We start from the raw sequence: 26,084 nt of genomic DNA, 5'->3' as shown, positions 1-26,084 counted from the left end.
CCAGCTGGAGCCGCGGGGAAGGTGGGGGGACACAGTGCAGCCGCAGTGGCCCTGGACGGCTGAGCACTGATGCGCTCGGCTCATGCATGGGGCTGCCAAAAACGCCTCCAACGGGTGGGAGACCAACCGGAAACATCGTTTTAGGGGGGGAGAATGAGGGCATTAAAAATAGCTGGCATTTTTCGGGGGGGCGTCAGCGACCGCGCTGAGCCGGCTGAGCCGGTTTGGGCCGAGCGTGGCCGTGCCGGCCTCGGAGGGGGAGCCCGAGCGGGACTGTCTTGGCTCGAGGCCTCAGCTAAAGCGGCCGCCGCGGCGAGCTCCGGGCCCACCCTGCCGCCGGCCTCGGCCGCCCCCAGCCCCGCACAGCCCCGGAGGAGACACCCGAGACTCCCCGCCGCTGCCCCGCGCCGGAGGCTGTTGGGGCAGAAAGCGACCAAAATCCGCCGCCCGAGTGGCGCGTCCTTCCCTAGGGTGCCAGCAAGCCCCCCCAGTGCTCCCAGTGCTCCCAGTAAAACCCGGCAGAGGGCACCAGTAAGCCCGGTTCAGTGCCGTCCTCCCCCCTCTCCTGGCAGGCGGGTGGAGGGGTGGAGGAAGGGGAGGAGGAGGAGGAGAAGGCAGGGTGCTGGGGTTGGGGGGGGGGGGATTTAAGGGCTCGCTGGCCCCCCCGGCTCCGTCCTCTTCGCCGAGAGCCGAGCAGGGCCGCGCGCCTCGACGCCGGGCACCGGGCGCGGGAAAGTCCGGCGGGATTTTCCCACGCGCGACGCCCAGCGGTAAGGACCCCCCCGGCCACCGCTGCCTGCCCGGCTCCGTCCCCGCCAGCCCGGCTCGGCCTCCGGCCCTTGCTGCCTCCGCCGCCGCTCGCCGGGGCCCTCGCCGCCGGCTGGCGGGGACTGGACGGCGCGGGCACGGCTGCGGCGGGGACGGGCAGGGGGGCGCGGGCGCGCGAGGGCGACGTGGGAAGGAGGCACGCGTGGGGAGCCGGAGGCGGGGTGGGGATGCGGGCGCGCCGCGGGACGCGGGCGGGCAGCGGGGACGTTGGCACGTGGCGGAGACACCGAGGTGGAACGGGGGCCCGGGCGTGCGACGAGGACACGGGCACGCGCCGGGGACGGGGAGGTGCAGCGGGGACTGGGATGTGCGGCGGGGACAGGAACAGGCGGTGGGGGTGTGCGGTGGAGGGGCGAGGGGGGGCTCTGGCACGCGACAGGGGCGCACGCGTGCCACGGGGATGTGGCGGTGCTGGAGAGGCAGATTGCAACGGGGACGTAGACGTGCGGCAGGGACGCAGATGTGCAACAGGGACAGGGACATGCAATAGGGATGTGGACATGCACTCGGGACGGGGACACGCAACAGGAACACAGACATGGGACAGGGACGTGCAATAGGGACAGAGACATGCAGTAGGGATGTGCGCATGTGACAGGGACATGCAACGGGGACAGGGACACGCAACGGGGACAGGGACACGCAACGGGGACAGGGACATGCAATAGGGAGGTGCACGTGACAGAGACAAGAACATGCAACAGGGACAGGGACATGCAATGGGACAGGGACATGCAACGGGGACATGCAATGGGACAGGGACATACGACAGGGACGCAGACAGGTAGCAGAGCTGTTGCTGCCCAACTGCAGGCCAGTACCCCGCGAGCCCCCTCGCTCACCTGCGGGCACCGGCGCCACCACCCCCCACCCCGTGCCTCAGTTTCCCCCCCCCCCAGCACGGCGGCAGGTCAGAGGAGCGCCGCGGGGCGCGATGAAGGCTCTCCTCCTCGTCCTCCTGGCTGAGCTGTGCCTGGCCTCGCTGGTGCCTGGTAGGTGGGTTTCTGGGGGGACGGGGGAGGGTGACGGCGGGTGCTGCCCGGCCGCCGCTGAGCCTGGCTTTGCGCCCGCCTGCAGAGAAGGAGAAGGACCCCGAGTACTGGCGGCAGCAGGCCCAGGCGACGCTGCGCGACGCCCTGCGGCTCCAGCAGCTCAACCAGAACGTGGCCAAGAACCTCATCCTCTTCCTCGGCGACGGTGAGCACCCCCCCCGCCCCCCCCCCGGCACCCGGCCCGCCGAGGCTCGAGCCAAAAGCAGTTTTTTTTTTTTTGATTTTTTTTCTTGTTTTGTGTTTTTTCCTGCAACGGGAGTGTGGCCAGCAGGGCACGCGGCACGAGTTTGCCCAGTCTCTGCGGTGGCTCATGAGGGTTTTGGGGGGGGGGGGTTGGCTCACCCTTGCAGGCATGGGCGTCTCCACCGTCACCGCCGCCCGCATCCTCAAAGGGCAGCTGCAAAACGGCCAGGGCGAGGAGAGCCTGCTGGAGATGGACAAATTCCCCTACGTCGCCCTCTCCAAGGTGAGCCTCTCGCTGTCGGCCCCCGGCCCAAATTTCCCGGCGGGGGAGACGGGCCACGAGCAGGGTGTCCCCCCCTTCATCTCCCCCCTGCCCTTCAACTCTCCGTCCCCTGCCATTGACCGCGGCCGCTGGCCGGCCCTGAAATTAGGTCACAGGCAGCAGGACAGGGCCGCCGTGCCAGGGCGCTCCTCCTCCACTGTGGGAACTGGGAAGCCCGGCCGCACGTCCCGCTCCCCCGCCTCGCCTTTGCAAAAACGTTATTTTGCAGGGCAAAAAAAAAGAAAAAGGGAAAAAAGAGATTGTTTTTTTCTTTTCTTGGCAAACTCCCCCTGCCCCCGGGCGTGGGAAAAACCCCCCTGCCGTTTCCCGCAGACCTACAACACCAACGCGCAGGTGCCCGACAGCGCCGGCACCGCCACCGCCTACCTGTGCGGCGTTAAGGCCAACGAGGGCACGGTGGGCGTCAGCGCCGGCGTCACCCGCGACCAATGCAACACCACCAAGGGCCGCGAGGTCACGTCCATCCTCCGCTGGGCCAAGGACGAAGGTGAGCTGCCGAGGAAAAGATGGGGGGATGGGAGGGCGGGTATCACGCTTTCTCACAAACCTTTGGCCCGGGCAAAGGGGATTTGGCACCGCGGGGAGTTGGTGGTTTTTTGCCCGAGAAGATGCCTCCTTGCAAAAAAAAAAAAAAAAAAATTCCCTGCTTTGCAAAATCTCGCCTTTGCACCGCCGCATTTTGCACTGCCGCGAGGATTGTGCCCGCCATAGGTGGTGGCGCCTGAGGCCGAGCCAAAGGCGGGCGTCGCGCGTGGCCGACCTCGGTTTTTTGCCAGCGTTTCTTGGGCCTCGGTGCAGGCAAGTCAGTGGGCATCGTCACCACCACGCGGGTGACCCACGCGACGCCCAGCGCCGCCTACGCCCACTCGGCCAACCGCGACTGGTACTCGGACGGCGAGATGCCCCCGGACGCACTGGAGGGCGGCTGCAAGGACATCGCCCGGCAGCTGGTGGAAAACATCCCCAACATCGAGGTAGGGCCGGGGGCAGCAGGGCTGAGACCTCCGGAGGCCGGGACCCCCGGCGGATGCGTGGTCCGGACTGTGGGAAGATGCAGGGCTTTGACGGTGGGGAAACAGGGCTGACAACACTGGCGAACGCAGGACCAGGACTGGGGGCAGATGCGGGGCTGCAATCTCCAGGGGATGCGGGGTAGGGAGCAGTGATGGATGTGTGATTGGGATTCCCAGGAGACGTGGGGCTGGGATCAGCAATGTAAGCGGGGCCAGGACCCTCAGGGGATGCGGGCTTGGGACCACCAGGAGATGTGGGGCAGGGACCCCCAGAGGATGCAGGACCAGGACCCCCAGGGGATGTGGGGCTGGGACCATCAGGAGATGTTGGCCTGGGATCCTCAGTGGATGTGGAACCAGGACTCCCAGGGGATGCAGGGCTGGGACCACCAGGAGATGCGGGCCTGGCACCCCCAGTAGATGTGGGGCTGGGATCAGCAGTGTACGTGGGGCCAGGGACCACAGATGGATGAGGACCTGGGACCAACGATGGTTGTGGGAATGGAACCCCCAGGGGATGCGGGCTTGGGACCACCAGGAGATGTGGGGCAGGGATCCCCAGAGGATGCAGGACCAGAGCCCTGAGGGGATGTGGGGCTGGGACCCCCAGGGGATGTGGGGCTGGGACCTCCAGTGGATGTGGGCCTGGGATCCTCCATGGATGTGGAGGCCAAGACCCGCAGGAGATGCGGGGCTGGACCCATCGATGGATATGGGGCTGGGACCCCCACTGGATGTGGGGCTAGGACTCCTGGGGGGATGCAAGGCTGAGCCCAGAGGCAGACATGGGGCTGGGACCCCCAAAAATCACTGGGGAGGCAGGGCTGGGGGCCAGGCTGAGGCGCTCATCCCCAAGGCACTCCCGGCTCGCGCAGGGCTGGCCCCGCTTTGGCAGCGAGACGTAAAACTTTTCCTTGCGCTTCTGCTCCCCCGAAAAAGGCTGCGTTTTCCCCCCAGTCCTGCCCCTCATTGCGGATTTGAGCCGAAATTCAGCCCTGTAAATAAATATGCTTCTGTACTTCAAAATAGCCCCAAAGCAAAACATCGAAGCCTGTTATTTAGCTGTTTAATAGGCTGTTCTTCTGTTTTTTTTCCCTTTAATATAATTTTAACTCTGTCCCAGGACTGGAAATAATTATATAGCGGGGAAGAGAGGGTTGTTTTTTTTTTTTTTTTTCCCTTTTTCCCTCTTCTTCCCTTAATAATTTTGGTGTTGCTGTTTTGCAGCTTTGTAATTCACCTTCTGCAAGGAGCTGAGGCAGGGGCGGGGGGAGAAAATCTCAGCTGGGTTATAAATAACAGTGGGCAAATAAATGGCGCTCCAAAGCAAACAGCCTGCACCGCAGGACGGGGCTCCGAGGCGGCGGGTTCACGCGGGGACCCCGGCGCGGAGCATCCCTTGCGGCCCCCCGTTTCCCCGGCACGGAGAAGAGGGAAAAGAAAAAAAAAAAAAAAGAAAAGCCGCAGCCGGGCTTTCGGAGGTGGATATTTTCGTCCTGGGTGGTTTTTGCTTGGTGTCGTTAATAGGGATTGAGGTAGGGTTATTTCGAGCCCGGCGAGGTGAGATTCCTCGGCTCAGCGCGCCGCCCGCCAGGGTTTTCCTGGACATCTTGTCCCGCTGCCGGCTGCCTCCCGCGGTGCCTGTTTCCCTCCTCTTGAAGCTCAAATTCCCGTGGGCGGCGAGGAAAAAAAATAAAAAAAATCTCAGCTCTGGCAAAACGACCCCGCGGGAAGCAGCCCGAGGAGGGAGGCTTTTCCTGAGCCTTAACGAACGAGCGCCGTTAACGGGATGGGGTGGGACATCCCCGCCTGGGTTCCCGCAGGTCATCTTGGGCGGCGGGCGGAAATACATGTTCCCCAAAAACACCAGCGACGTGGAGTACCCCGGCGAGGACAGGCACCGCGGCACCCGCCTCGACCGCCGCGACCTCGTCCAGGCCTGGCACGACAGCAAACCTGCCGGCAAGGTAACGGGGCGTTCGGGTTGGGAGGGTTAAAAAAAAAAAAAGTGCCCCGCTGAGATTTCCCCCCCCCCCCCCCGCCCTCCGTGGGGAACCGGATGCCTTTGCTCCGGCAGGTCGCCCGCTACGTGTGGCATCGGCGGGAGCTGCTGGCGCTCAACCTCAGCCGCGTTGACTTTCTCCTGGGTGAGTGACGGTTGTTTGGAGCCACCGAGCCGGAGCGGGGTACCCCGGGCGCGCGACGTGCCGCGGACCCCCACCGCCTTCCCTCCCCAGGCCTCTTCGAGCCCGGCGACATGATCTACGAGCTGGATAGGAACAACGAGACGGACCCGTCGCTCACCGAGATGGTGGCCGTGGCCATCCGCATGCTGCAGAAAAACCCCCGGGGTTTTTTCCTCCTGGTGGAAGGTGGGTGTGAAAGGAGGTGACGGGGGGGGGAGGCGGAGAGGGAGGTGACACGGGCCCGCCGGAGGGGTGACGGGCGGCCTGGCAGGGGGCCGCATCGACCACGGCCACCACGAGGGCAAGGCCAAGCAGGCGCTGCACGAGGCGGTGGAGCTGGACCGGGCCGTGGGGCTGGCCGCCCGCCTCACCTCGCCGCGGGACACGCTCACCGTCGTCACCGCTGACCACTCGCACGTCTTCACCTTCGGCGGCTACACCCCCCGCGGCAACCCCATCTTCGGTAGGTTCCTCCGTCCCCCCCCCCCCAAAAAAAAAATTAACCCCCCCCCGAAAGGCGGCGGGCGGGAGAAAGGGGGGGACGGCGCTGACGGCGCCTGCCGCAGGCTTGGCGCCGATGCAGAGCGACGTGGACCGCAAGCCCTTCACCGCCATCCTCTACGGCAACGGCCCCGGCTACAAGATGGTAGCGGGCGAGCGCGAGAACGTCTCCACCGTGGATTTCGGTGAGCGGTGCCTCCCCCCCCCCCGGCCTCACCTCGGCCGCGTCCCCCTCCCCAAGGCAACGGGCCGACGAGCGCTGCTGCTAAACCCCCCCGGCGCCGGGCGTTTCGGCTCTTTCCTCCCCGCAGCCCACGCCGACTACCAGGCGCAGGCGGCCGTGCCGCTGCGCCAGGAGACGCACGGCGGCGAGGACGTGGCCGTCTTCGCCAAGGGCCCCATGGCCCACCTGCTGCACGGCGTGCGCGAGCAGAACTACATCCCCCACGCCATGGCCTACGCCGCCTGCATCGGCCCCAACCGGGCCCACTGCGACGCCAACGCCGCCGCCGCGCCGGCCCCGCTCCTCCCGGCCTTCCTCGCCGCCGCCCTCCTCCTCCTCCTCTGCTGAAAGCGCCCGAGGCTTCCCGCAGCCCACCGGGAGAAGGAAGACTCCCTCGAGCCGGCAGTAATTGCACGGCCTCTGTAAATATATATATATATTTTTTTTTCCCTCCCCTATCATTAGCCTCGCTCCGCTCCCCCCCCCCGGCTGGCAGCCGCCCTGCGGGAGCGCGGGAAAAAAAAAGGAAAAAATCCCACGGGGTGCTGGCGGCCCCGCTCCGGCCCGACCTCTCGCCCCGAAAATCATCCCCCCCCCCGCAACCCCAGGCCGCTGCAGCGCGGAAGGAAGCCGGGGTGAATGCAAGGAAACGCGACCGCCGCTTGCACCGCCGGGTCAGCGGTACGGGAGCGGGCAGCCGCGGCCGCTCCCCGCTTGCCAACGCTTACGCCGCGCAAATAGCGCTCTCCGGTTGCAAACGGCAGCCCGCGCGCGCACGTGGCACCCCTGCGCGTTTGCAGAAGGCTCCCCCGCCGGCGCGTACGCGTAGCACCCCCCCCCGGCTGCAAACAGCACCCCGTGCATGCGAACGGCACGCCGTTTGCAAAGCGTGTGTCCTGTCTCCCCCCCCCCAACCTGCAACCCAGCGCCGGCGGCAAAAAAAGGGGCTGGCGAAGCCCCTTTCTCTCCAGCCCTGGCGTCGGTTCACCATTAACCCAGCAAACGTCGGCGGGCCGGAGCGGAGGGGCGCGCACAGGCGCTGCCAAGGGCTGGGGGGGGGTCTCGGGCAGCCCCCCCCCCCCCACAACCGACCGCCACCAGCCACTTTCCCACCGGCCCCGAACCGCGGTTTTCGCTTGGGCAGCCAAGTCCCGGCTCCCGCTTTAGCTGCGGCTTCTGGAGCGAAAAAAGAAGAATTTTTTTTATATATATATATTTTTTTTTTCCGCTCATTTTTGGCGGCGCCCGGCGCTCCCCGCCGGGAGGGCGACCCACTGGTGCCGCCCGCACCGTTGCCCTTTGGTAGTGATAAATAGACCTTTATTTTATACATCCATCACCGGAAACACCAACACGGCCCGGCCGGGTTCGGGGGAAAAACAGCCCCCGAAACGCAGCGCCGCGGCCGGAGCCGCTTTAAATAAAAGAGAGAAGGAGAAAGGGGAGGGAGACGGAGGAATGAAAGCAAAGAGGCGACCGGCGGCGGCGTGTTCCCGTGACACGCGCGGCCCGAAATTAAATACTTACATGTCGCGGCACGGCGGCGGGCACGGGCCGGCCAGCGGCGCCGGCTCGCCCCACTGCGCCCGTTTGGGGCAGGATTGGGGGTTTTCGGTGCGGGGTTGGGGTGGGGGGATTGTCTGGCGCTACCCCCAGGACGGGTGAATTCCCGCGCTGCGGGAGGGACCCCCGAAACGTAGCCAGGCTGGAAGGGGAGGGGGGGAGAGCCGGCACCGGCGGCGATGGCTTCGTGTCCTGGCGTGGGGAATGGCGCGCGAGCAAGGGGACAAGCGGCGGGAGACAGCGAGGTGGCAGCCCAAGGCGGGGGGCCGAGCCGTCTTCCGGCCCCCTGCGGCGCCCGGCGAGGAAGACTAGGAGCCCTGTGCGAAGAGCAGAGGGGACAGGGGGTGAGCGGGTGCCACGCGGGGACGTCCTCGGTTTCCGCCCCCCCGCCCCAGCGTGGGGACACCTTCACCTTATCCGGCGGGTGCCGCGGCGCGGGGCGCTCCAGCTGGATTTTGATCTCGGGGCAGGCGGGCTCGGGAGCTGGCCGGGTGCCTGCGCGGGACAGGGGTGGCGGTGAGGGGTACCAATGTCCTCCCACTGTCCCCCCCTCCGCTGTCCCCCCCCTCCCCGGCCTACCTGGCGAGCTGCCACCACCACCGGTGGCCGCGCTCCGGCCGTCGTCCAGCCACGTGCCGCAGGCGAAGGGGAGGCGCTGGCCGGGCGGCCCGGCGGGCGAGCGGCCCCCCTGCGGGCACAGCCGGGGTGAGCCGGCGGGTGGGTGGGTGCCTCCCCCCTCAACCCTGACCCCGCGGACCCTGACCCCGCGCCCGGCCCTACCGCATCGGCGGCATCCTCGGGCTCCTCGGCCACGCTGCCGAAGCTGCTGGCACTGGACGACGAGCGGGAGAAATCCCGCGGCGGCTCCGGCTTCTCCACCCTGCGCAGGGACGTCCTGGGATGCCGGGTCCGGGACACGCCGGCCTCGTGCCACCACGTCCCCGTGCCGCTGCATCCCTGCCACCGGCCTGGCTGCATGCCACCCCCATGCCATCCCACCCCCCACCCAAGCCACCCCATCCCTGTGCTACTGCATCCTGCCACCTCGTCCTCACGCTACCCCGTTCCCGTGCCACCGCATCCCTCCACTGTGTTGCCCCCATGCCATGCTGTCCATCTGCTACCCTCGTGCCACCCTGACCCTGGACCACTCCATCCTCGTGACACCCTGTCCCTGTGCTACTCCAGGCAAGTGCCACCCAATCCCTATGCCACAATGTCCCCGTGCCCCCCCTACGTCCTCCTGATGCCATGCCCCTCTGCCACACTGTTTCTGGACCACTCCATCCCCATGCAAGTATGTCTCCAGGCCATCCCATGCCACCCCATCCAACTGGGCTACAATAGCTCTAGGGCATCTCATCCAAATGCCATCCCATCCAATAAGCACCCCATCCAAGTGTCACCCCCCCCCATTCCCATACTACCATGTCTCCATCCCATCCCATCCGAGTGCCACTCCATCCAACTGGGCTACCTTGTCTCCATCCCATCCCATCTGAGTGCCACCCCATCCACCTCTGCTACCTTGTCTCCATCCCATCCCATCTGAGTGCCACCCCATCCACCTCTGCTACCTTGTCTCCATCCCATCCCATCCGAGTGCCACTCCATCCAACTGCGCTACCTTGTCTCCATCCCATCCCATCCGAGTGCCACTCCATCCACCTCTGCTACCAGGTCTCCATCCCATCCCATCCGAGTGCCACTCCATCCACCTCTGCTACCAGGTCTCCATCCCATCCCATCCGAGTGCCACTCCATCCACCTCTGCTACCAGGTCTCCATCCCATCCCATCCGAGTGCCACTCCATCCACCTCTGCTACCAGGTCTCCAGGCCATCCCATCTGAATGTCACCCCATCCACCTGTGTTACCAAGTATCCAAGCCATCCCATCCAAATGCCACTCCATCCAACTGGGCTACCATGTCTCTAGGCCATCCCATTCGAGTACCACCCCATCCAATTGGGCTACCATGTCTCCAGGTCACCTCATCTGAGTGCTGCCCCATTCAATTGGGCTACCATGTCTCCAGGCCATCCCATCCGAGTGCCATCCCAACCCTGTGCTACCACGTCCCCCTGCCACCCCACCCCGGTGCCCCCAACCTGTTCCTGGCGGTGGGCATCTCGGGGGAGCTCTGCGTGGACGAGGCCTGGGAGGCGGGTGGCGGGGGGCCGGGGGTGGTGGCGCCGGGTGGGCTGTCCCTGGCGGAGGATGGTGCGAGTGGGCAGGGCGGTGGGCGCCCCGGCCCCCCGCACTCCAGCACCCACCTCTGCTCTTGCACCTCTTGGATGTTCTCGATGCCGATGGCGCTGCTGCGGCGCGAGCCCAGGGGCCCCGGGCGCTTGCGTGTGGGGCTCTTGCCGGGCACCAGCAGGGCCTGGGGGGAGCGTCGCATGCTCAGGGGAGGTGCTGGGGAGGGGGCAGGAGGGGACATGCCGGTTTGGGGGACGTGCGGCTGGGGGTGGGGGGAGGCACCCACCTCTTCCACGGTGCCGATGCCGATGGCGCTGCCGCGGCGTCCGCGCCGGCTCCCGGGCACCAGCAGCGACTGGTGAGGCAGCACCCATCACCCGTCACCCCTCCCCGGTGAAGGGGGGTGGGGGCGGGGCTTGAAACAGGGGGCGGGGCTTGCCGCAGGGGAGGTGGGCGGGCTCAGGTATGGGGACGTGAATGGGAGTGGGACCTCAGGGTTCGGTAGGGGCGGGGCTTTAAGGTGGGCAGGGCCGTAGGGTGGAAAAGAAGGCGGGGTTGGGGTGAAGAGGCGTGGCCAGTGCCTAGGGGGCGGGGCTGCGTTGGCGCAGGTGGGGGGGCGCTGCGGGAGAAGGGGCAGGGTTGGGGGCGGGACCGAGACCGAGTGGGCGGGGCCGAGTTCGGGTGGGCGGGGCCGAGGGCAGAACGAAGGGGGTGTGGCTCGCCCCAGGAAGGGGCGTGGCAGAGCTGGAGTGGGCGTGTCCGTGTAAATGAGGGGTCTGAGGGGGCGTGGCTAAATGGGCCGGGGCCAGGCAATCAGGGCGGTAGGGGGGCGTGGCCGGGCACGGGCGGGGCGGAAGGGGGCGGGTCCGGCTGGCAGTGGCCCCGCCCCCCGGGCCGGCCTCACCTTGAAGGACTCGAAGAAGCCGCCGGTGGCGGTGCCGCCGGCGCCGTTCTCGGGCCGGTCGTCGTCGGGGCCGAGCCCCAGCATGGCCTGGCTGTGGGCGTGCAGCTCCTCGTGCAGCGTCTCCAGCAGCGCCGCCCGCGTCCGCTCCTGCGGCGGCACCCGCGTCGCGCCCGGCTCCGGGCGCCGGCAGGGCCCCCCGTCCCGCGCACGGCGACCCCGCGGCGCGCAGCACCCGCACCGCGCACAACCGCCGCACCGCGCACAACCGCTGCGCTCTATACAGCGCACGCTGTGGGCACGGCACCTGCACCATGCACGGCACCCGCACTGGGCACAACTGCACCCTGGACAGCACCTGCACCACGCACAACCACCGCACCGCGCACAACCGCTGCACCGCGCATGCTGTGGGCCCAGCACCTGCACTGGGCACAACCGCACCCTGGACAATACCTGCACCACGCACAACCGCCGCACCACGCACAACCGCCGCACCACGCACAACCGCCGCACTGTATGCAGCGCACGCTGTGGGCACGGCACCTGCACTATGCACAGTACCCACACCATGCACAACTGCACTATGGACAGCACCTGCACCACGCACAACCGCTGCACCGCACACAACTGCCGCACCATGCACAACCACCACACTGTATACAGCGCACGCTGTGGGCCCAGCACCCGCACTGGGCACAACTGCACCCTGGACAATACCTGCACCACGCACAACCGCTGCACCGCACACAACTGCCGCACCATGCACAACCACCGCACTGTATACAGCGCACGCTGTGGGCACAGCACCTGCACTATGCACAGTACCCACACCATGCACAACTGCACTATGGACAGTACCTGCACCACGCACAACCACCGCACCACGCACAACCACCGCACTGTATACAGCGCACGCTGTGGGCCCAGCACCCGCACTGGGCACAACCGCACCCTGGACAATACCTGCACCACGCACAACCGCCGCACCACGCACAACCGCCGCACTGTATACAGTGCACGCTGTGGGCACAGCACCTGCACTATGCACAGTACCCACACCATGCACAACTGCACTATGGACAGCACCTGCACCACGCACAACCACCGCACCACGCACAACCACCGCACTGTATACAGCGCACGCTGTGGGCCCAGCACCCGCACTGGGCACAACCGCACCCTGGACAATACCTGCACCACGCACAACCGCCGCACCACGCACAACCGCCGCACTGTATACAGTGCACGCTGTGGGCACGGCACCTGCACTATGCACAGTACCCACACCATGCACAACTGCACTATGGACAGCACCTGCACCACGCACAACCACTGCACCACGCACAACCGCCGCACCATGCACAACCACCGCACTGTATACAGCGCACGCTGTGGGCCCAGCACCCGCACTGGGCACAACTGCACCCTGGACAATACCTGCACCACGCACAACCGCTGCACCGCACACAACTGCCGCACCATGCACAACCACCGCACTGTATACAGCGCACGCTGTGGGCACAGCACCCGCACTGGGCACAACTGCACCCTGGACAATACCTGCACCACGCACAACCGCTGCACTGCACACAACTGCCGCACCATGCACAACCACCGCACTGTATACAGTGCACGCTGTGGGCACAGCACCTGCACTATGCACAGTACCCACACCATGCACAACTGCACTATGGACAGCACCTGCACCGTGCCCAACCGCCCGCACCACGCACAACCACCGCACTGTATACAGCGCACGCTGTGGGCACAGCACCTGCACCATGCACAGCACCCGCATTGTGCACAACAACTGCACCATGGACAACTCTACCATGCACAACAACCGCACTGTGCACAGTGCATGCTGTGGGCACAGCACCTGCACTGGGCACAGCACCTGCAGATGCACAACTACCCCACCATGCACAACCACCGCACCGTGCACGGCGCATGCTGTGGGCACAGCACCCACACCGTGCACAACCACCGCACCGCGCACGGCACCTGCACCAGACACGGCACCCACACCATGCACAACAACTGCACTGTGCACAACTCTACCATGCACAACAACTGCACCGTGCACAGTGCATGCTGTGGGCCCAGCACCTGCACCGGGCCCAGCACCCACACCGTGCACAACAACTGCACCATGCATGGTGCATACTGTGGGCACAGCACCTACACCATGCACAACACCTGCACCGTGCACAACCACCGCACCGCGCACGGCACCCGCACCAGGCACGGCACCCGCCGGGGACGCAGCAGCTGCGGTACCCGCGGCACACCCGGCACGGGGCTCACCTCCAGCTTGGCGAACTTGTCGGCCCGGTAGCAGGCGTACTCGGCGTTGATGAGCTTGGTGAGCAGGAACTCCTGAAACTCGGGGCCCTGCGAGGCGAGGAGGCGGCCCGGTGGGTGCCAGGCCCGCAGCGCCCCGCGCCGCCCGTGCCGCCCGCCCGGCACCGCTCACCTTCCTGAAGACGGCGGGGTCGGGCAGCGGAGGGCCGAAGAAGGGCACGTCGTCCCGCGCCGTGACGGAGACCTGCAGCGCGGGCGCGCGGTGGTGTCGGCGGGGGAAACCGAGGCAGGGGGAAGCCGGGCAGGGCGAGGGGGACCCAGGCGCCCGGGCTCCCCGTACCTTGTAGAGGGTGCCCTGGGAACCGGCTTGCTCCAGCTGCACCACCACGTAGGCGTGCAGGAAGTTGGAGGCGATCATGTCGGGCACGAAGGGGGTGTTCTCGTCCTGGAAGACGACGGCCACGATGTCGTTGCCGATGTGGCGCTTGCGCTGCAGCTGCCGGGGAGGCGAGAGGAGAGGCGCGGGTGGGCGGTGGGGCGACGGGGCCGGCCGTGGCGGGGCGGGGGGGGGGCCGCCTGCCTACCTGCTGGGCATCGCCCTCGGTGTAGGGCAGCTTGGTGGAGACGTGGAACATGATCTCCTTGTCGCGGAAGTGGCAGTACACCGACTCGGTGCCCGTCTGCCCGTGCGTCACGTCCAGGCCGCCCCGAAACCTGCCGCGGGGCGCCGAGACGGGGCGGGGGGGTTGAGGCCCGGTGGGCACCGTGGCGTTTGGGGGGGGGGTGCACCCGCCGCCTCGCTCACCCCTTGAAGTCCTGCAGCTTGACCTTCTGGCCCAGGAAGTCGAGGAACTCCACGAAGGCCGGGCTCTCCTCCGTCGTGCCGAAAAGCTCCTCCTCGGAGGTCTGCGGCGGGCGCCGGCGCGGCGTCGGCACCCGGCGCCGGCACCCACGCCGCTGCTCCCCCCCCCACCCCACTGCCGCCACCCCGTTACCTGGCCCAACTTTTGGTAGATGACGCCGAATTTGAAGTTATTGCTGATGACGTGCTCGTCGAAGGCCACGATGAGGCGGGAGGCCTGCGGGCACCGAGAGGGGGCCGCGTCGGCGCGCTGCACCCAGGGGCACCCCGGGGTGCTCCTTCCTCCCCCTCCCTGGCGCCGCCGCTCACCTTGGGGTAGAGCACGGGGTAGAAGCGGTCCACGTTGACGTCCTCGCACACCAGCTAGGGGAGGAAAGCAAGGTGGGGAGGGGGTGGGGGCTGCGGGCAGGGCAGGGGCGCGCGGGGCGGACGGCGGCCCCCACCTTGGCCATCTGCACCACGTTGGGGAACTCGGCGAGGCAGGAGATGGGCACCACGTCGTGCAGCGTGCGGGCGCGGGTGCTGCGCGGGGAGCCAGGCGTCAGCGGCGGCGGCGGGCTCAGGTTCCCCTCCCTCCCACCCCCCACCCCGGCACCCACCGGTGCCCCGTGGCACCCCGCTCACCGCAGCAGCAGGTGGAGGTGCTCCTGCTCGTCGTATTTGAGGGAGAAGACGAGGTGGCCCAGGGCAGCGTCCAGGGAGTAGTAGTTGAAGTGCTCCTGCGAGGCAGGAAGAGAGTCCTCAGGGTGGGGGCAACCTCCCACGGGCCGCCGGACCCACTGCCCGGGGGGGCCTTGTGGCACATGTGCCAGCTGGGCACCCATGCCCATGGGACACCCATATCGTGGGGCTCCCATGCCCCTGGAGCACCAATGCCATGCACACCCACACCCACAGGGCCCCTGTGTCCCTGAGCACCCGTGCCCATGGGACAACCTTTTCTTGGGGTTCCCATGCCCTTGGAGCACCTATTCCCACCTAGCACCCAGGCCATGCGCAACCATGCCCATGGGACACCCATGTCATGGGGTTCCCATGCCTTTGGAGCACCCATGCCCATTGGACACCCATGTCACAGGGTTCCCATGGTCCTGAAGCACCCATTCCCATGGAACAACCATGTCATGCACACCCATGCCCGTGGGGCTCCCATATCTCTAAGCACCCACACCCATGGGACCCCCAAGTTCCTGAGCACCCGCGCCCATGGGACACCCATGTCACGGGGTTCCCCTGCCCCTGGAGCACCCATTCCCATGGAGCATCCATGCTATGGGCACCCATGTCCATTGGGCACCCATGCAATGGGCACCCATGTCTATGGACTCCCCCACCCCCACAGAGAGCCAGGCCCAGGGCACCCGTGGGTGCCAGCACTCACTTTGCCCAGGAAATGCTTGCGGTAGATCTTGGCCGTGTGGTTGCACTCGAGCTTGGCGCGAGTGGCGGGTGTTGGCGGGGGGCTGGGGACGGGTGTCCCGCTGAGCTGGTGGTTGGTGCCCTCGATCCAGTAGCCCCCAAATTGCGGCAGCAGGATGAGAGGGAACGGCCCTTCCCGGCCCAGCACCTAGCGCCGGCAGCGGCAGTCGGTGCCTGGGCAGCACCCGTGCCCACCCAGCACCCGCGCCACCGTCAGCGTTACCTCGTGGACGCTGGGGTAGGGGATGTAATCCTCCTCTGTCTGCAAGACACCGGCGATGAGGGCGTCAGGGCCGCGTGCCCGCTCCCAGGGTGCACCCATGGGTGGCCCCCCGGTGCACAAGTCCACTCCCCCCCTTACCTTGAGAGGCGGCGGGCAGGCGTAGCGCGGCTCGGCCATTCTGCTTCCCTGCGGGAGGCAAGGGGGCCGTGGGTGCCCGGGGCCTGCCGGCCCTGCGTTCGAGCGGGCCGGGTCCCCCTCCCGGGGTGCCCTCCTGCGTCAAGGCCTTACCGTGGGGTCGGGGGGAGTGGGATGCGTCTAGGTGGCTCAGGGGGGGCCCGGGCGGCCCATGGCCCTTCCTGAGGGGAGAGGAGAGGTGGGCGAGCCTGGATCCCGCCGGCGCTGCTCGGCTTTCCACCTTTGGTGGCCAAGTGCCACCTTGCCCTCTGCCCCAAAACCCAACCGGCATGGAGAAACAGCATGGTCCCCTTACTCCTGTGGCAGCGTTACCCCTGAAGCCTAATGATGGCATTCACCCAAATTACTACTTGCTGCCGTTTGCTGGCCGGCACAAGCCAGGCACGCCAACCCCGGCGGCTGCCTCGCTCGGCTCCCACGGAGAGCAGCACCGGGCTGGGAGGGAGCCGGCGGTGCCCGGAGCTGGTGCCTGGCACGGAGAGGAGGAGAGACCTGATGCCGCGCCTGGGACAGAGGCCGCTCAAACTCGTGACACCTATGGCCAGTCGTGTACAGCGCCTGGCACCCAGGGCCCCCTCCCGGCAGGGGCGCCCTCTGCCGGCGACCGCGCAGCACCATGGACAGCGGCCGGGCCTGCCGCGCCGAGCACCGACACCGGCACCAACACCGGCACCAACACCGGCACCGGCACCGCCACCAGCACCAGAACCGACATCGGAACTGACGCTGGAACCAACACCGACACGGACACCGCCGAGGTAGCCCCGCACAGCCCCCAGGCAGACACCCTGCCGCCCGGTGTGCGCATGAGCCCCTGTACAAACACCCCACTGCCCTGTGTATGCATGAGCCCCTGTGCAAACACCCCATTGCCTGGGGGTGTGCATGAGCCCCCAGGCAAACACCCCGCTGCCCGGTGTGCGCACAAGCCCCTGGGTAAACACCCCACTGCCCAGTGTACGCACAAGCCCCAGGCAGACACCCTGCTGCCCGGTGTGCGCACAAGTCCCTGTGCAAACACCCCACTGCCTGGTGTGCGCACAGCCTCCAGGCAGACACCCCACTGCCCGGTGTGCGCACAGCCCGCAGGCAGACACCCTGCCACCGGGTGTGCGCACAGCCCCCGGGCCGACCTGGGCCCCAGGGGGGCAGGCTGGAGCGCTATGGGGGCTGGCCGGGCTGGGGGCACGCAGGGGGGCAGCTTGCGCTGCAGGAGGGGACGGGGGGTAGGTGTGGGGGGGGCAGGGGGGGCAGAGGGGGATAGAGGTAGGGCAGATAGGGGGATTGAGGGCAGGCTGGGGGGCAGGTTGGGGGGGGACAGCGGTGCGGGGATGTTGAGGGGCAGGTACAAGGGGAGGACAGGGATGTGGGGCAGGTAGAAGGAGGGGGGACAGGGATGTGGGACAGGTTGAGGGGGGCCGCGGCGTTGCCGGCCGCCCCCGCTCCGCGGCCGCAGCATCTGCCCCCCTCCCCCCGGTGAAGGTCACCGGAGCCGCCGCGTCGGGCACTTACCGGAGCCGCGGCCGGGCCGGAGCCGGGCCGGAGCCGGGCCGAGCCGAGCGGGGCCGAAGCGAATCGAGCCGAGCGGGGCCGAACCGAGCGGAGCCGAGCGGAGCCGAACCGAGAGGAGCCGAGCGGAGCCGAGCGGAGCCGAACCGAGCGGAGCCGAACCGAGCGGAGCCGAGCGGAGCCGAGCGAAGCCGAACGGAGCCGAACCGGGCCGCGCCGCCGGGTGCGTCACGTGCGGGCGGGGCGGCAGCGGCACCGGGAACCACCGGGACGGCAGCGCCGCTGCCGCCTCCGCCGCCCGGGCCTGGCGCCGCCCCCCCCAAAGCACCTCCGCCTCCGCCGGCCCCGGCAGCCGCCACCGAGCCCCGCACCCCGCACCCACCCAGCCATCTTAGTGCTGGGCTCCCAGGGCGTCCCTCCAGCCTTCCCTCCCTCCAGCCTTTCATCCTTCCCTCCGTTGCGGAGTACCTGCCGTACCCTATCCATCCGTCCACCCCCCCGAGCGCCTACGGTGCCCCATCCATCCCTCCCTCCCTCCCTGAGTGTCTGGGGTGCCCCCTCCCTGAGCCCCCCCGAGTCCCTGGGGTGCCCCATCCATCCCTCCCCTCCCGGGTCCCTGGGGTGCCCCATTCCTCCCTCCCTGAGTGCCTGGAGTGCCCCATGCCCCCTCGCAGGTGCCCCTGGCCCCCTCCTCCCCCAGGCACCGGGACACAGGCTCCTGCACCCCGCCGGGCCAGGTCCGGCTTTGCCCCAGCCAAATCCCCCTCCACCCAGAGGCCACCCCTAGCTTTTCGGGGGAGCCAGGCCGGAGCGTCCCCTGCCACCGCCCCAGGAGCCTTGAGGAACCGTCGCCTCGTGGCCGGGCAAGACCACGGAGGGGAGGTTGCCGGCGCAGGGAGACGTTTTCTCACCCGCTCTTCAGGCCAGCGGCAACGGCGAGGCTGACACGCGGCCGTGCCAGGTAAACGCACCTCAACTCCATCGAGCCCGTCAAAGTTAAAAAAAAACCAAACCAAACCAAACCTCAGCCGCTATCCAACGTGTTAAAACACAAGCAGCCAGACCATGTGTATGCACTTTAATAAGGCTTCCACAGCTCAAACGACAATTTTCGTCCAATATGTTTGCAAATACAGACAAAACAGTAAATGTGCCTTTGATCACACCTTGTACCTGTTTCCTCTGCGCGCTTGTAAGATACAGCGATACCAAGGCCGTTAGGTACATCGATACGCTACCTCCGTAGACGTGACTACATCCCGGTTTACAATTCTTCCCGGCCAAATTTAGAGACTTACTTTGTAACAGTTTAAGCTCAAGGAAGAGACTCTCGTAACAACCAAAAAACCAAAAAAACCCAGCAAATTGAAGAAAATATCAAATTTCCAGGGACTATGTACACAAGTGAGTGCTTCAGTCTAGGAAGAAGAAAAACTCTTGCCCGGGTTTCCAAAGGATGGAGAAGCTTAGTGCTTCGTCGAGCACTAAACGCCGGCCAACTGAATTCATGCTCAAGTCTTTACCTTGGGAAAGAATAAACCGCTGGGCTGCACTGCTTCGCCCCGCGGATCCGGCCCTTCCGCCGGATCCTCGTCCCCGCCGCCGAGTCCGGAGGCGAGGTTAAGGCAGGAGTCGTCCCGGCCCCAAGATCCCCCTTTCCGAGCCGCTGTTAACAGCTCTGAACCGCTCTTCCCGTCTTCCCCCCCCCCCACTTGCTCCCGCCATAGGGGATGAAGGGCAGAAGGGGGACGGACAAAAAGCCAACGGACAGCAAGGAAAACAACGGAGAACCATCACTTTACAAAGGGCAGCTATAATTCTCTGGATAAAAGGGATGTTTTAAAAGGAACACTATCAAGGTGACCGGGCCTGATTTCTTGTGTATTAATATTCCCCCTCTCTTCCGTCCTCGCTCAGCCCTAACCCCGCCGGCAGCTTGCAAAGGCTCTTGCGCTTTTTAATAGCTGTTTGGCTTCGGCAGTCCGTTAAAAACTAAAGCCGATGCTGCAGCAACCCAACCCGCGCGGTCCGTCTCAAGCGCCGGTGCCCAAATTCGGTGAAAGATTTTTGCTACAGAAACAAGTGTAAGTCTCAAGGTAACGAGAAACAGCTAACTTTATTACGAAGATACCTTGACAGTGCCCTTTTAAGCTTGGAAGTGGTACACTATTTCCTGCTACTAATACTCAATCGGGATAGGAAGAGATCCTTTCTGGGAGCTACAGGAGATGTAAAAAAAAGAAAAAAAAAAAAAGAAAAAATCATTAGTGCATTCCTGAAAACAAGGAGAACAGAGGGAAAACCTCTTTTACATGGAGAAAACACCACCCAAGCACGACACTCAACCTCTTCGGTATCTCCGGTTCCAGCAAAGAACGATTCAAAGCTCGCAAAGCAATCGGCAGAGCGCGAACGATTTCTGGCTCTTGGCAGTAACACACTGGAGAAAGATGTTATCAAAAGTCGTTAAAATATTCCACGTTTCTAAAAACACAGTTCACAGAGAGAAAGACCATGTGATTATTGAAAGTTAAGATCATCATGTTTGGAAGTAAAACTGCAAAAAGGCGAGTGGCTGAGAAATAAAACCTCCGGAGAGGGCGACGAAGGCGGCTCCCCGCCTCCTTCACCTCTCCGGCGCTACAAGTCACTGATGGGAGGCTGTCGTAGGCAGACCACGGCTTACACTTTGGGTAAATATATGATGGTGGAAAGAGCTAGACATTCTTCACAATTAACAATTTCTTTTACTTCCATGCTGCTCGGAAAGAGTAATAGTGGATCAAAGACAGGATTATCTGTGAGCAGGTTATGCCTAAAGAGTTACTGGAGAACAGATCAAGATGTTTTTGATCTACTGCATTACAATTCCTTTCTGGACAGACGAGCGCCGTACGAAATCTGAGTCAAGAAACACACGCGAACGCCACTGTCTCCCTTGCTAGAAACGCCTGCCTGTAAACATGATACATTGTTACTGCTACTAAACTTTTCAACCTCACTTTTGCTTTATTAAATATAAAATTTGAAACGTTCTCTCCAAGTCAGGATGTCCTTCAGTGCAATCTGCTTTGACATAAGGCATTTTTGGGGGGCAGTCATTTCAGAATGGGTTTCTGCCTTCTGGAAGAGTCAAGCAACTGTTCAGTTCTGTATCCACCTTTTCTTTTAATGCCCTACCATGTCAAAATCCTCTTCCCTTCTGGTCACTCCTCTGCTGCCAGCATGTATAAAAACCATCAGTGTCCAAGTAAACCAGTCCCTGAGGGGCAAGAAGACAACCACCAAGAGGTTACACGCTTGCAAGATGGAGCTGAAGACAGCGTAGGCTTAAATAACGGGGCGGAAAAAACCCCAAACAAAAAACAGATTCTCACCTTTAAATCCTTCTTCAGGCATACAAACTGGAGATGGGGGGGGGGGGGGAAAGAGGCATCATGTTAGAAGTCTCTTGACAGTCATTTCTAAAAGGATCTTTTGTCTGAGCGAAAGCATGCTGCAGATTTCAGCTGCATCTTCGGTTGACAATTACAGGAACGTTTCAACGTCTCTATTTTCTCTTGTGTTTCTACAACCCAAGGCTCCCTTCCCAACCCAGTCCTAGGTGGCCACAAATGTTTTTCCAAAAGCGCGGCAGCAAGGCAGCTTCCCCGATCCCCAACAGAGCCGGCGGGGCCCCTTTACCTTGCATAACGTCGTCCATCGCTGCATAATCTGCAATTGGTTCGTCAGCCTGGAAAATAAACCAGACGCAGGGTTATAGGAGTACGAGCAGGTCTGCTAGGAACCAACGGCCCCATCGGCTGAACAGGGCAGTCGGGTTGTGCCGGGGAGAGGAGCTGGGAACAGGGCTGTTGCCAAAACAACTCCTGGCACGGCCTGGGAACAAGAAGGGAGAAGGCACGCGCTGCTTACATCCCGTCTCGGGAGCAAGTCCTGTTTCAAACACGAGCGCGGAACAGCTGGCCACCGCTTCCTGACACCGGCAAAGCTTACTAGCTTAAAAATTACTTAATACTAGCACTTATTAGGGCGTGCAAACCTGCCGGTAGGGAGCCCTCCTAATTCAGTCATTCTTTAGGCTGGTAAGCACACAGCTTAGCAGCAAAGGCCAACTAATAAACGCCTTTTAAAGAAGCCAAGACTCTCCCTTCCCCTAGCAGGGCAGGAGCTTGAGGAGGAACTGGCTAACGAGGTTAATTAGGTCACTCGGCTTACTGCTCCCGCATGTGAAGGACAAGCGGCAAGACCAACAGCCACGGGTGGGCACCGTCTGCGGCACAGCAGCTTTCACACGCCCTGGAGCACGTCTCTCTCCGGTTGTACAAAAGTTAGGTGAACTTTACGCTTTTCTTTGCTCTCTTTGCAACCACAACTTCATTTAGCAGCCACCTCGCTTTCACGTTACCTTTAATAAAATGACGGATTCGGGGATGACTCCCAGGCTGCCAAGCGTTGCGGTGTCATCACTTAATATCTTCCCGTCGATGGACAAATTCTGGTCGAACGGGGCAACTGAAAATGCATGCATGATCTGTGCCAACACAACGAATGAGACACACTGATTTTGTGCAGAGGAAAAGACACCACCGAACTACATAAAAATACCACCTGTTTAGAAGTGCCTTCCGATACCACCTGGGATTTTATACTCTTCCCCTCCCCGCTTCCCCTTCCAGCCTTGCACATTTGCTATTAATGTCATGTTTTCTTACTCAAGCTGCCCTGCTCCTTTACCCTCCCCAACAAGAGACGGTACCAGAAGATACGCCTTACCTGTATTTTCAGCTCTTTCAACGTCTGATTAGCAGAAACAAGCAGCGCCTTTTCCCCTCTGACTTTCCGGTGCCGCGTGCTCCGCCTGATACCTTGCTTTTGGTAAGCGACGTAGTTCTGGTGCGAGAGCTTTTGGCGCTTCGCACCACCGTTGGTCTAGAGGAAAAAAAACAGGAGTCCAATTCTGGGATTCACTGAAAATACAACCTCCCCCCTTGCCAGAAGACACATGTTTCCTCATTCGGGCCCTCATCGGGAACTCTTTATTTATTAGGAATATTTAAGGTAGCCCAAACACCCTTTCAGACATGCAGCTGCCATTTGGGAAGAGGTGGATGAGCAAAATTGCACATCAGGTCACTGAGTTTCTCTAACTTCGAAAGCGCTGATTGAAAACATACCCAGGAGCACTCGGGCACAAAACTAGGCTGAGAAACGGAAAGCCAGACAAAGCGTGCAGCACGACTATTACAACAAACACACTTAATTTAAGACCCTGTTATGTTCTCTTTCGCCTGCCGGCAATAAACAGAAGAGAAGAAACTATCCCATCATGCTGATTCCTGGACATTCAGAGCCGGGCTTTTCAGCACCTCAAAGGACGGTGCAAAAATGAGGAACCTTGCAGTATTTTTGATCTCTACCTGGTTAAAATCTGGGTCTTGTTCCCCCTCTGGTTTGTTTTCCTCCCTTTCCTCTTCAGCTTCTGAGCTGCTCACGTTCAGCTCTGGAGCAGCGTCCTTCATTACCTGAAGTTATAAAAATCATTCTCCGTAACTAACCCGACAGCAGAAACCCAGACTGTCACATCATGGCAAACAGCTTTCAGAGACTTCTGGGATGCCACCTTGATCAAATGAACCGAGACAGGGCAGGGAAACAAAAACAAAACAAAACAAAACAGAAAAAACAACCCACAGGGATCTACTCCACATGCTCTGCGAAGACTTTCCCCCCCCCCGCCAGCTGCATCGAACCGGAGGAGACTCGGCTCAGGAGAACATGCACAGCTTGTCAAGTTTCCCTACGGAATTGCAGGTGCTGGCTAAAAATCAAAACCCCGCTGTGGGGACATCCTGCTTCCCGTGGCTCAGGACCTTCCCTCCTCTCTAGGCAAAGGGAAAGCCTCCAGGGGCCTGAACTGATTTCCTTCCCATTAGCTGGCTGCTTCTCTGTTCAACTAAGTGTACTGCAAAAGCCAGAACATAGAGAAAGGAGTATTATCGGTAATTTATACACTTATCCATCCCTGTAGCAGACGGACAAAAGCACTCTCCACAGTTATTTATGAGTCTGAAGTCCATCGGTAAGTAAATGAAATCTAAATCATTTACACAAACATATACAGACCCAAGCTTCCTTTTTGTTTAGAAGTTACACCACAGGAAGCACAGATATGCGAGGTGTATACGCTTATCTATGCGTTAGCTAGCATTTGCCAGAGGATGCAGGAGAATGGAGCGCTCTCCATCCTGGACACCTAAGAGCATACTTATCCATCGTTGTATTTGCAATCGCAGCTCTCAAACAGGCAGCACGAACCACAGCCTCGCTAGAACCCTCTGGGTTCCCAAAACGTTGCCTTTCGGAGCTGCCAGCCGCCGACTCACGAGGCCTCGGCTTCCCTCTTTTGGCTTCAACCAAAGGAGGCGGCCAGGGCCCTCCCTCTGGGCTGCAGAGGTGGCAAGAACAGCGGCGAGGGGGTGGGAAACGCTCCCTGACTTTGAGTCGAAATCAGTCTGCCGAAGAGAGCAGCGGGTTCGGGCGCCGCCGCTTGCAATCGTCGCTCCCACGACCCGGGGAGCCCGGTGCCATCGCTGAGCTGACGCGCTGCCAGCGGACGCTATTAATTCTTTGCGTCTCTTTGAGGCTGGCTCTGCTAACGAGAGATGCTCACACTAGCTCTCACTGACTCTCTCCACTCCCAGCTGCTATCCGAGAGCTCGGCGATGAATAGCTCTCTGTATTTTGCCGGCCCCACATACCAGGGTGGTCTCATCTAGCTCCAAACTCCTTTGCACCGCAGCCGAGACACGGCCCTCGGGATTCAGCCTCCAGACAGGCTGCGAGCCCGTAGCCGACGAGTCCAGACCCCGTGCCGTGCTGCGTAGCCTACGCCTTATGGCCGAGGCAGCAACCTGCCCAGCCTCTGGCACCCAGCAAACCTCGAGGCTCCGGCTCGTCCCTTCATCTGAAGATGCTGCACTTTGCAGACCTATCGTGCACCCAAGTCCGATCACTAGAGGACGGGGAAGCTTTGGAGACCTGCTGGTAATTAGCTGTTCGTGCAAAATACTCTGAAACCTTTTAGACGCCGGTTCAAGTCAGAACTACCTGCAACGCAGCACGGTTACGCTCTGCCCCATCCTGGAGGCTGGCGGCAGGGGGAAATGCTTTATTGGATCTGCTCTATGTCCTTCAAAAATCCTAGCGCAATGAACTATCGCTGTCTTGAGTTTGGAGGCCTCGATCCTCCTGTCCTGGATTTTGGCGTCTTATCTGAGCTTGCACATGAGCCTTGGTTTCCTTCGCAAAGGATAACATCACCCTAACGAGGGGGACTGAGGCTTATTGTAACAAACTTTCAGATACCTGGAAAGCAAATTCTAGAGATGATATCGATCCCTTAAGAAACCAGTGAAACAGAAACATAATTCAGAACTTCAGAGGGGATCTTTAACACCACCTTTAAGTTCATTGCTATTTCATCAGCACGGAGGCTGAAGAGCTTATCTCTGTCTAGGAATAAACGTGAGGTTAGCAGCCAAAAAAGGACACGACAAATATCGGAGGGGAAGCAGATCAGGTAGAGCTTGGTAACACGATTACGAAGACAGAAACTGCTACAATATCGCCTAAAATACTCCGAGCAGGAAACATCCATGCTGATACCCGATTACGCAGAGATCACCCAAAGGATTCAATTTGGCAAAAGGAAGCCTGGAAAAAAGCAAACATTCAGAGCAGCTACAGCCCAAGTTTTACCATTTGCTTTTGTTGCCCAACAAAGCAATAGCTTGGAAGAGCAGCAGAGCCTGGTGCTTTTAGCCTACAAAACGCAGCCCCGCACAGCATCCTACCACATCACCCAGCACCACAACCAGCAGGTCCCACCCCGTGGGGACGTGGCAGGCTGCACCAGCTTTCTTGCTGCTGGGTTCAGGTAGCTATTCCTTTATTTAGCCGTTCGGCTGCTTAACCAATCAGCGCAGTTTCCATTAAACGAAATGGAGCCAAGATCAGCAATGGCCATGGGGGAGATCCATACCTTTTTATTATCCACCACTTTATGGATGTAGATGGTTGCTTGGGTGTACTCACGCAAGTCCCGCTGCTGTTGGCATAACAGCCCTTCTCTGCATTCTGGACAGAGTTCTGGGGAGGCACAAAGGAAAATACGTTTAATTGTCTGCGCTCCTTGGAGATGCTGAATATTCGACCGGACCTGCCCAACCCCTCTCACGCCAGCCCAGAGCAGCTCGTGTAACAAGGGGCATCTGCCAAACTCGGTGTTTACTGTGGCTGCCAAGAAGAAACCTGCCGGCACCTCTCCATCCCCTTAGATCTGAGCCTTTATCTGGAAAGGGCCATTTCCCAGGGAATCAGCACAATTAGCAAAACAATATAGCACAGGCGGCAGGCAGCAAGGAAGAGAGGATGCACTCACTGGGCTCGGAGTCGTAAAGTGCACTCTCGGGGTCTGCCCCGGCAGCTTGCGTCCTGATGATTTTGATGACGTGATCCACAACAAACAGTTTTTGAATCCTCTCCCACTCACTGGGCCATATTAGAGCTATA

At 62.2% G+C, this 26,084-nt stretch overlaps 3 protein-coding genes across 8 annotated transcripts in view; 1 reads left to right on the top strand and 2 right to left on the bottom strand.

Moving 5' to 3' along the window:
* The first annotated feature begins 587 nt into the window (after positions 1-587).
* On the top strand, positions 588-7,638 carry ALPL (alkaline phosphatase, biomineralization associated). 3 transcript variants are annotated; one of them, XM_068915875.1, is made up of 12 exons: positions 588-770; positions 1,642-1,820; positions 1,906-2,025; positions 2,231-2,346; positions 2,719-2,893; positions 3,205-3,380; positions 5,243-5,386; positions 5,497-5,566; positions 5,657-5,791; positions 5,877-6,068; positions 6,172-6,291; positions 6,418-7,638. In XM_068915875.1, the coding sequence occupies exons 2-12, from the start codon at positions 1,763-1,765 to the stop codon at positions 6,675-6,677; spliced, it is 1,566 nt and encodes a 521-aa protein (XP_068771976.1). In that variant the 5' UTR covers positions 588-770; positions 1,642-1,762; the 3' UTR covers positions 6,678-7,638. The 3 variants fall into 3 exon arrangements, with proteins under 3 accessions (XP_068771976.1, XP_068771977.1, XP_068771978.1); XM_068915876.1 differs by having other exon boundaries at positions 602-770; positions 1,712-1,820; XM_068915877.1 differs by having other exon boundaries at positions 658-770; positions 1,728-1,820.
* A 159-nt stretch (positions 7,639-7,797) lies between these two features.
* RAP1GAP (RAP1 GTPase activating protein) lies at positions 7,798-17,602 on the bottom strand. 3 transcript variants are annotated; one of them, XM_068915874.1, is made up of 22 exons: positions 17,514-17,602; positions 16,095-16,162; positions 15,945-15,992; positions 15,807-15,845; positions 15,546-15,731; positions 14,789-14,883; positions 14,608-14,686; positions 14,474-14,527; positions 14,298-14,381; positions 14,108-14,208; positions 13,887-14,016; positions 13,643-13,798; positions 13,475-13,546; positions 13,306-13,392; positions 10,999-11,145; positions 10,381-10,449; positions 10,169-10,278; positions 10,004-10,102; positions 8,673-8,772; positions 8,472-8,580; positions 8,305-8,387; positions 7,798-8,209 (listed from the first exon to the last, which is right to left on the bottom strand). In XM_068915874.1, the coding sequence occupies exons 3-22, from the start codon at positions 15,981-15,983 to the stop codon at positions 8,201-8,203; spliced, it is 1,848 nt and encodes a 615-aa protein (XP_068771975.1). In that variant the 5' UTR covers positions 15,984-15,992; positions 16,095-16,162; positions 17,514-17,602; the 3' UTR covers positions 7,798-8,200. The 3 variants fall into 3 exon arrangements, with proteins under 3 accessions (XP_068771975.1, XP_068771973.1, XP_068771974.1); XM_068915872.1 differs by having other exon boundaries at positions 10,169-10,449; XM_068915873.1 differs by lacking the exon at positions 16,095-16,162 and having other exon boundaries at positions 10,169-10,449; positions 17,514-17,546.
* Positions 17,603-18,573: 971 nt separating this feature from the next.
* USP48 (ubiquitin specific peptidase 48) overlaps positions 18,574-26,084 on the bottom strand; it is a 35,450-nt gene continuing 27,939 nt past the window's right edge. For both annotated transcript variants that reach the window (XM_068915746.1, XM_068915747.1), the window contains exons 20-27: positions 25,954-26,084; positions 25,555-25,661; positions 22,931-23,035; positions 22,287-22,442; positions 21,919-22,044; positions 21,195-21,243; positions 20,888-20,914; positions 18,574-20,772 (exon numbers count right to left, since the gene is read on the bottom strand). In XM_068915746.1, the coding sequence (XP_068771847.1) occupies positions 20,750-20,772; positions 20,888-20,914; positions 21,195-21,243; positions 21,919-22,044; positions 22,287-22,442; positions 22,931-23,035; positions 25,555-25,661; positions 25,954-26,084 (724 nt within the window). In that variant the 3' untranslated portion in view covers positions 18,574-20,749. The remainder of the gene's footprint in view (positions 20,773-20,887; positions 20,915-21,194; positions 21,244-21,918; positions 22,045-22,286; positions 22,443-22,930; positions 23,036-25,554; positions 25,662-25,953) is intronic.

Source organism: Struthio camelus, chromosome 21 (assembly GCF_040807025.1).
Source record: "Struthio camelus isolate bStrCam1 chromosome 21, bStrCam1.hap1, whole genome shotgun sequence".
Classification (NCBI taxonomy): Eukaryota; Metazoa; Chordata; class Aves; order Struthioniformes; family Struthionidae; genus Struthio; species Struthio camelus.
Note: the sequence above shows the minus strand (reverse complement) of the source record. Positions and strands in the feature narration are given on the sequence as shown.

Coding starts and splice junctions, on each gene's coding strand:
- ALPL (XM_068915875.1), top strand. CDS start 1,763: ATGAAGGCTCTCCTCCTCGTCCTCCTGGCTGAGCTGTGCCTGGCCTCG. Junction 2,894..3,204: donor CCGCTGGGCCAAGGACGAAG/GTGAGCTGCCGA, acceptor GCCTCGGTGCAG/GCAAGTCAGTGGGCATCGTC. Junction 3,381..5,242: donor AAAACATCCCCAACATCGAG/GTAGGGCCGGGG, acceptor GGGTTCCCGCAG/GTCATCTTGGGCGGCGGGCG.
- RAP1GAP (XM_068915872.1), bottom strand. CDS start 15,983: ATGGCCGAGCCGCGCTACGCCTGCCCGCCGCCTCTCAAG. Junction 15,732..15,806: donor CCTACCCCAGCGTCCACGAG/GTAACGCTGACG, acceptor TGCCGGCGCTAG/GTGCTGGGCCGGGAAGGGCC. Junction 10,103..10,168: donor CAAGAGGTGCAAGAGCAGAG/GTGGGTGCTGGA, acceptor ATCCTCCGCCAG/GGACAGCCCACCCGGCGCCA.